The sequence below is a fragment of the Paracoccidioides lutzii genome (genome assembly GCF_000150705.2).
Source record: "Paracoccidioides lutzii Pb01 unplaced genomic scaffold supercont2.3, whole genome shotgun sequence".
In the NCBI taxonomy this organism is placed as follows: Eukaryota; Fungi; Ascomycota; class Eurotiomycetes; order Onygenales; family Ajellomycetaceae; genus Paracoccidioides; species Paracoccidioides lutzii.
Genome location: NW_015440949.1, coordinates 1,180,372 through 1,189,036, shown reverse-complemented (window position 1 = coordinate 1,189,036; position 8,665 = coordinate 1,180,372). Strand labels below are relative to the sequence as shown.

Here is an 8,665-nt window from a genome sequence, read left to right as displayed (position 1 = left end):
ATAGAGAGTTCTATACTTCTATATATTTCAACAAAAATACAGGGCAAGGACAATGGTTAGATATCTATATGGGGGTTGGCGTGGAAATGGACGAATGGGCCAGGGTTTACATGATTTAACTTCGGAAGAAATTTACACAGTTCCCTTTTTTGTGGAAAATTACGTTACCGTGCATCATCTATCCTCGGGAGGTTTCGTAGATTGAAAATAGAAATTTCCATGGATGAAGGGATGTGATAACAGGGGGGTGCAGAGAAGAGAATGAGGGGAAAGGAATCGATGAGGGCATGAATGTTCTATGGACAAGGAAAGGGACATGTTTTGTGGCTATCATGTTTTGACAAATTAAAAAGATAATTTATATACCTAAGTTTTCTCTGTCAAATTGGCTGAATAGATCAAGTGCCACTGCTCAAACCTTTCCCAGTCAGTAGTTATGCGTCCAGGTGGAAATAGTACAAGTTGAAGAGTATTGATTTGATCCACACGCCTTATCTGGTGAAGTTATATAACTAACTCCACGTATGAGTAGACCAGGTCAACTCCGCTGTCAGAATGCGAAGCTTAGAAGGGCACTTCTGAGCCCATTGTCAAATTATTGAATATCAATATTATATCTGCATCTTTATTGAGTAAAGCAAGAGCTTCCATGCATCAAGTTAATTCAAACTCTTATTTCCTCATCTCACTCACTTTTCATACCATCCCTGTTTTTGCAAAGACTTGAAAAAAGCATCGTAAAACGTTCTCAAACAGACATGAAAAGAGAAATCCCCATCCCACAATTTCCTCCTCTGTGGCCGCTGAAATAATGCCACAGTTTGCCCTGCGCATTGTATCACCTTGACATTTGGCAATACCGTTTCTTGTCAGTGATGAAATTCAGCTCGATCAAGTCCCGAAAGAGTTCACCATCCATCTTTAAGTAACTACGGGTTCTGTCATCAGCCTGGCCGTCATACAGTATCTATGTTTCCACGTATATCAAAGCAGTATAGCACGGAATCGATTCATATATGTACTGTAATATAGGAACCTTTACTATAGTGCTGGCCAAGGGGAGAGAAGGAAAAGAGGAGGAACAGGCGCAATTTTCGAGCAGGTAATAATTTCACCATACCCGGGTCTTGAAAGCTGCAATTTCAAAAATTACAGCAGTGATAGTAAGATCCTGTCACCTAACAGATAAAGGATAAAATGTAGCCCAGTCACACCAAGAACAAAGGTGGAATTTCAGTTTCGCCTGTCTACATGATTTACCCCCTTATTTCCTTGAAGTTTGCCCGTGGCTGGTGGTCATAGTGTTTTGGAAAAGCGCATTATAGTGATCGATACCTGAGAGGCACGTACGCAGCTATGGCTTATTCCAGGCAAAACACATATCTTTGATGACCAGGGCATTGAAGAATAGGGAGAGTTGGACAGATGGTTGCCACAATGACAGGTACAAAACTAAAAAGGCGACAGGTAGCAGAGCATTGGGAGGGCATCCCCAGAAATCCTTCCCATAACTAGTTCCCATACACAGCAAATGACAGAGGCATTGATCGATGTCGCTAAGTCTGCACCTCCCCCTTTGATTGATCGAGAATAGTTCAAATACTCCCCCCAAAACCCATATTGCGAAAAATAAAATATAAAAATATAAAAACTAAAACAGGGAGAGGGGGGGGGGAAGAAAGAAGGCAAGACAAATCTGCGGGCGGGCAACATAATGATCCTCCACACTTTAGGGCTTTCAAAAGCGTTTTTCATCACTCTAGAGGCGTTTTCCTTCAGCGACGCTGGCTGGAAACTTGGCGTGAACTTATTTTCTCTAGCAGGTTACACTTACGATAGATATCTCTTGAGGCATCAAAATAGGCTCCGGAGCATCGTGGACGGAGGTTGCTGCTCGTCTTGTCGGTCCAGAAAAGAGTTGAACTAGGCTTGGTCAGCAGTTGTGAGATTATGTCGCCCAGTTCATTGAGGATTGAATTAGCCTCCGCGCGCCAAGACTCAAAGGTGACGATTTCGATACTCAATCTGTCGCCCTTCGGGAAGGCTTGTATCTTCCACTCACGCAGCGGTTCTAAGTGTGGATATATCGTATCCATTCGACTGTTTGCCGATAAGAACGCTAAACTTTCCACGTGGTCGACGTCCTGGTGTACCACGGAGTCAAACCAGTCTACTGTCTCGGACCAGTCAGTGCAATGTTTGACGATTTCCTTCAACCCAATGCCTTCGAAACGAGCGCTAGAAATGTGCTGGTGTTGGACGAAGTTGAGAAGGTCGACTCCCGTCCAGCCAGGCTCGAATTTTATGCGGACAGGGACGTATTGCCAGGTTGGCCCCATGACAGTGTCGCAGTTGGGAAGATCGATGTTGCGACCACTGACCACTTCCCCAAATGTGACGTCGCGCACCGCCAACCGGCGAGCCAGACAAAGTGCCCAAGCCGCCGACGGGAGAGTGGCAATAGTGATATCTTTGGGGCGAGACGAGATATCGAATGTTTTGCATATAAAAACCGACTTTTTGGATTCTAGCGGGGTAGATGGACGCAATATTGACATCGAAGCTCCCTTCAGCAGATCACGCCAGTATTGAATACTTTTGGGAAGATTTTCTCGAACAACATGGTGGACAAAAGATGAAAACGGTAGGGCAGAAGGGAGCGATCTCCTTTCATATAAAGCCGAGAGTTGACGTAACAAAATGGGCAGACAGATTTCATCATATTGGGCATGGGAAATACGCATGATCAGACAGCTTCGCCCGTCAGAACACCGAACAAACAAGAATTTTATAAACGGCGATCCTAGTGGCATCACCATTTGGACATCGAGATTGCAGAGCTGCTCCGCGAAGGTCTCCAGGTTCCCATCTATCTCATATTCGACTAAAGGTAGCTGGAGGTCTTGAAGCACAACCCCAAAACAGGACCCTCGGGATTTGACAAATACCGTCCGGAGAATTTCATTTCGGGATATGAGTTCCTGACAACTCTTGAATAGATGCGGTCTATCAACTGCTGCATCTAGGTAAAATAGCTCGTATCGTGCGGAGTAACGGGGGAGTTTTGTAGTCCCATCCACGGCTATCTCCTGGAGGGGGCGTACAGGCAGTATATCCGCTATTATCCAGCTTGGGTCTGCAAGTGCTGGTCGGATGGACTCAGAGATGAACGTTTCAATATCTGAGATATCTAGTGCTGAAAATGGAATGTATGCTTTGGCTGGTGTTGAGAGAGACAGCGAATCTTTTACAATATCCGCCATATCTGAAAGTCGTCTGTGCTTGAAGACTTGCATTACAGTCAGCTCAAGTCCCTCCATTCTTCCCTCTGAAACCAGCTTCATGGCGCTAATAGAATCGCCACCAAGGTCAAAGAAGCTGTCGTTGAGGTCAATCTCCTCTTTGTTAATGCCAAGTATACGGCTCCAGAGCTCCTGCAACTTCTGCTGCTTTGATGTTGTGGCATGCAGACGATTCCTGACTTCCCGCTTTTCTGTTTCTATGTTGGATTTGATCATGTCGGACTTTTTGCCTTTGAACACTAGTGAACCGTCACTGTTGTACTTAACCAGCTGGCTCGTTTTATGAAGCTTTCCTTTCCTACCCGGCATATTCCGACAACCAGCGTCAAGCCAGTTTGTGCCTTGGATCGATGTGGAGGTGGCAGATTGAAACTGCCCCTCGATTAGAAGCTCTCCTATTGCCCCAAAGGGAAGTAATCGTTCTGGGTTCTGAGGGTCCACCACCCAAGTTGCTGTTGCACCAGAGCAGTTGGCTCCCAATACTTCTTCATCCAAGTATTTGCTAGTATTGCTGAAATGCCATACCTCAACTAGATCTTCCTCCGTCATTGACTGCAAGTTGCTTACCAGCTCCTCTGAGTCGTCAAAAAGTCTCTGTACAGTTCGTCCGAATTGTCCTAGAACCTTATCCATTTGAGTCACGTCAATTGTTGCTGAGTCAAAACTGGCCATTACAAGGAAACCCTTGGGGTCAAGAGAGCAGACCAGCATGAGTGCATATGTATTAAATTTCAGTGCCTCACGTGCAGCATCTTCGTCTCCTGCCGGGACAAAGCCATTTGCTGGCCCTTCTCCCGTTATGCTCGTGTCATCCTCAGTAGCCATTGGGTGGATCACAATGCCAGTCCTCAACTCGCAAGCTTCGCGTGCGTCGGGGCTTAGGCGTCGGATATGCTGCAGGCCCATGTGTTCGTGGGGGATACGAAAGGCTGTGTCGTTTTGGATTTTTCGTAGATATTCGCTAACTCGTGAATTTCTATCAATTCGTACGCGAACAGGCACTGTGGTAATCATAGGCCCTTCGATCTTGTGAATGTCGACAACTGAGGCGTTTCTACCCGTCAGAGTTTCTCCAAAGATGACATCGTCGGAGGCTGTATAGGCCCCTGCAACTAAGCCCCAGGCTGCCCGAATGGCAATTGCAATACTCGTGCTTGATATTAAGGGCTTGCTTATTGGAACGTAATGTTCAAGCAGAGATTGAGCCTGTGTTTGGTAGCCGGGCCATGGGAGAGATGGAAACTGTAAACTGGTGGCGCCTTGTAGCTGTCCTTTCCAGTAGCTCTTGGACTCGTTGCTGTTGAGGCCACCAAGATATTTGATGAAGGAATTGAACGCTACTGGTCGTTCTATTTCTTTCCCGTTGTACGCCCTATTGATGCGCCTGACGATCAATGGCATCGACCAACCATCATAAAGTGCGTGGTGTATCGTCAAGACGAAATGAGCCCCATTTGTTGTTTTATTAGGGAGAACTGCGAAACGGATAAGCGCTGTGCCCAATCCCATTGGCTCTTTTCGATCTTGAGCCAAGTACTCCTCTAATGTTCGACCTGACCGCCACGAGATTCCATCCCTGACCACAACTTGCATGAGACCATGGCCAGGAACTTGCACGATACGGGTCCGTAGGATCGCCGAGTCAGCGACGGCAATTTCAAATGCCCTCTTAAGCCGTTCTGCCATTTGGATATCTTTGAGCTCAACAACTCTTTGAGCAACATAAGCTTCGCTGATTTTTGCAGAAAGAGCCATTAGCCCTTCCTGGAGCGGAGTACAGGGGTACACATCCACTATCGACGATGTGTTAAGACTGCAAAGATTTGCTGCTTCAACACGAGCATCTTCCGCTTGCCAGGTCGAGTCTATCAGTGAAAATGGTGGTTTTTCCGTGTGTGCGTCGACATCGTCGGTATGCTTCAAAGTCAAAGCCAGCTCAGAGAGCGTTGGATATCGGAAGATGTCAGCCACACTCGTTAAAATGTTCTGCCCGCGTGCAGCAGCCACCAACTTCATCGCCATGAGCGAATCGCCCCCCAAATCGAAGAAATTGCTTTGCACGTTAATGTCCGCTTCTTTACCAAACAAATCTATCATGATGTGCTGCAACTTCCGCTCCATCTCCGACTGCGGCTCTCGCGCCTGTTCCGTGGACGTCCTGAGTTTTATAAGCTCCTTCCTTGACATAGCAGATCCAATGGCCCGGAGTTTCTTTCGATCTGTTTTGCATGACACTAACAATGGCATTTCGAAGAGTGGAATGTATGCTGCTGGCACCATATATCGAGGAAGGGAAGCTGCAAGTTCCTTGTCCATGATATTTAAAACCTGCTGAAGTTCTGTGGAAAATGCCGTTATTTCGCCCTGTCCCTGTGCTTTCGGTGTATTTTCTTGGGCAATAAATGCGACCAAAGTTGGCTCTCCCCTCATTCCACCCGGTGTGATAACCTCCGCTGCAACTGTGGTTCCAGCAGGTAACTTCATCCTCAGATGATGTTCAACCTCCCCTAGCTCCACTCTCTGTCCCCGGAGCTTTACTTGTTGATCGCCTCGGCCAACGAATACTATGGAGCCTGAACCATCTGGATCATATCGTACGAGATCACCTGTTTTATAGAAACGGCCGTGTCGCCCAGGGTTCCCTCCTCCACCGGAAACTAGCCACGTGGGATCGTTGATAAAACCAGTTGAGGACTTTACTGGATCATTAAGATAACCTTGGCCTACAATTGGTCCTTCAATAATGAGTTCTCCAATGGCTCCGATAGGCATCAGGCAATTGTGATCTGCGGGATCCACCACCCATGTAACGCCGCCAACGCCCTTGCCGATGCTGGTGTATGACCGATCAATGTGAACGTCATTGTTAATTGTGCATCCAACTGTGCACTCTGAAGGACCGTATGCAATAATGATCTTTGTGAATCTACCCCAGTTGGCCGCATCTCGGGCAGAAACGGACTCTCCACCTAGACCAAGGACTTCAAGAGATGGTAGAATATCTGATTCAAGTACTCTTGCAACTGACGGTGTCATATGGGCCATGTTAACTTCCATATTACGTATTGCACCGCTAAGGTTGTTTACTCGGTCATCTTCGGAGGGTACACAGACACAACCTCCATGTGCGAGGGTGCACAACATGCAATCGATACTGACGTCGAAGGCATACGACGGGAAATCGAGCACGCGTGAGTGAGGTCCATAACCTACAGCCTCCGCTCTGGGCAATGCACCACTGACGTAGTTGGTGTGCGATATCACGACACCTTTCGGTTTACCGGTACTTCCTGAAGTGAAAATAATATACAACGTAGATGACCCAGGAACGGACGGCAAGGCGGCCGTGGAGCATGAATTTTGCTTTGATTGGAAAATGTGATGACTAACGGCGAGAACAGTTCCTTTGGGCAGAAGTCGCTGTCCCAGTTCCTCCTGCTTTCTGGAAGTCAACATAAGATTTGCACTCACTTCCGTCACTATGGTCTCCAATCGTGCCTCTGGTTGACTAGGGTCCGTGAGCACCAAGGCTCCACCCGCCTTCATCACAGCGAGCACAGCAACAACAGTCCACATTGACTTTTCAAAACAGAGTGGCACCGCCGTCCCTATTTTGACACCCAGTTCAATAAGACGTATTGCCAGCTGCGTTGAAAAGCGATCAACCTCTCCGTATGATAGCTCCCCATCCCACGAGACAACCGCCATGCGATTAGGATCTTTTTGGACGTTTTTCATGAACGTAACGTGGATGCATTCATCAATTTCTGGAGGGACGATCGCATTCCATTTCCATAATTGCTGCAACTCACGATCTCCAATTTGCATAGCCTGAGACACTGTCATGTCCAGGTTTACGACTACCGAATTAAATATATCAATGAATCCGTCGACATGGATTTCAATTGCGTTTCGAGATAATGTGGAGTGTTGCCCGTGGTGCTGTAAATACAACTTCTCCCCAGATATGGATATTTCTATGGCAATTGCTAGCTATTTATCCAGGGTTCAGCCGGGGAGATCTCGCAAAGCTGCGTAATAAAATTCAAAATAACTTACATCGCCATACTTTTCCGCGGTGTGAGCCACATTTATGAAGAAAATGGAATAATCCTTCAACTGCTTTCGTTCGTCATTGGAGATGCTGGGACGCCTTGCACGAATGGACTCTAGGGGTTTAGAGATGTGATCGCTCTCCCCCAAAATGATATCAATGATATTGCCGGAGAATTTGGGTCTTAAAGTGGAATATTCGTCAATTGATGCTTCCGTAAGGCCCCATGCAAATTCTCCATCCTCACTGAGTCCACTGCCGCGGTACAGAAGCAACACCCAAGCCAAAACCAGGAGGTCAAGCTGGTCCTCCATGTTCCGGTTAAAAAAAAGTGGTTGCTCGATCGAGATGGCATCTACCCTACCATTTGCATCACCGTTTAAGTGAACGCCTCCGCTTGTTTTGACATCTTCACATGCGGATAGATTGCTGTTCATGGTGCAATCGAGTACAATTGATTCCTGAAGTTGACAGCTAGATGTTGTCCTTGCTGGTGCCTTGTTTGAAGAATATGTGATGACTTTTATCATCCCATCGTATATACAAAGTCTGAACAGGGCGATTTCTCTTTACCAAACACTCCCCTACGCCTAGCAGTTTATATTTTGCCACCTGGTATTTTATCGCAATTGCAACCAAGTTCCACCTTAATTGATGTATCCTTACGCTGGTTCGTCACCTCAGGCCTGTCGTCAGGATATATTGTGCAATGCGTCATACGTTCCTACCAGGGTACCCTTGGCTTGTGAAGTGAAGGATGGAAACTTTACTCCAAAACCGTCCATATCGCGTAATGGACTACTGACCTTCATTTTTCAATTTCATTTTTTGCGAGGATCGATTTTTGCAAAACGACCTGCACCGAGCGCCCTAAGGCAGATAATGGAGACCAGCGGTAAATAGCGGCTAAGGACTTACCCACACAGATAGTCGAACATACTCATGGTCGTTCGCGTAAGGGCCGAGAATGGAACGTAAAACCTACCCCATCCAATGAGGGTGGATTGCTCTGCTCCCTTGATTGTGACTGGCTTTTGTGGAGTTAAAGAGGATCAGCTCCACAGAGGAGAAAAGGCTACGAAAACGATGAGGGGGGAGGCGATCACTCATATTATCGTTTCATCCATGTTCGCATCATTATGGAGACAAGCCGAAGCCCAAGCAATTTGTGTTATTGGTGGAGTTAATTCCATCAGATAAGATGACACCATCTCCGATGTCGCGCGGGCATGGTTGGTGCAGATGGTTTAGTTATCTGATCCATCTGCACGCTATGCTCCAACAGCGGAATGCGCTCACTTCAAGCTCG

The 8,665-nt window shown here is 46.8% G+C and overlaps 1 protein-coding gene across 1 annotated transcript; it reads right to left on the bottom strand.

Annotated features, from left to right (window-relative positions):
* Positions 1-1,775: 1,775 nt before the first annotated feature.
* Positions 1,776-7,793, bottom strand: PAAG_01679 (D-alanine-poly(phosphoribitol) ligase subunit 1; the record flags this gene model as incomplete). Its single annotated transcript, XM_002796625.2, has 2 exons — positions 1,776-7,295; positions 7,362-7,793. The coding sequence occupies 2 exons, from the start codon at positions 7,791-7,793 to the stop codon at positions 1,776-1,778; spliced, it is 5,952 nt and encodes a 1,983-aa protein (XP_002796671.2).
* Positions 7,794-8,665: the final 872 nt, after the last annotated feature.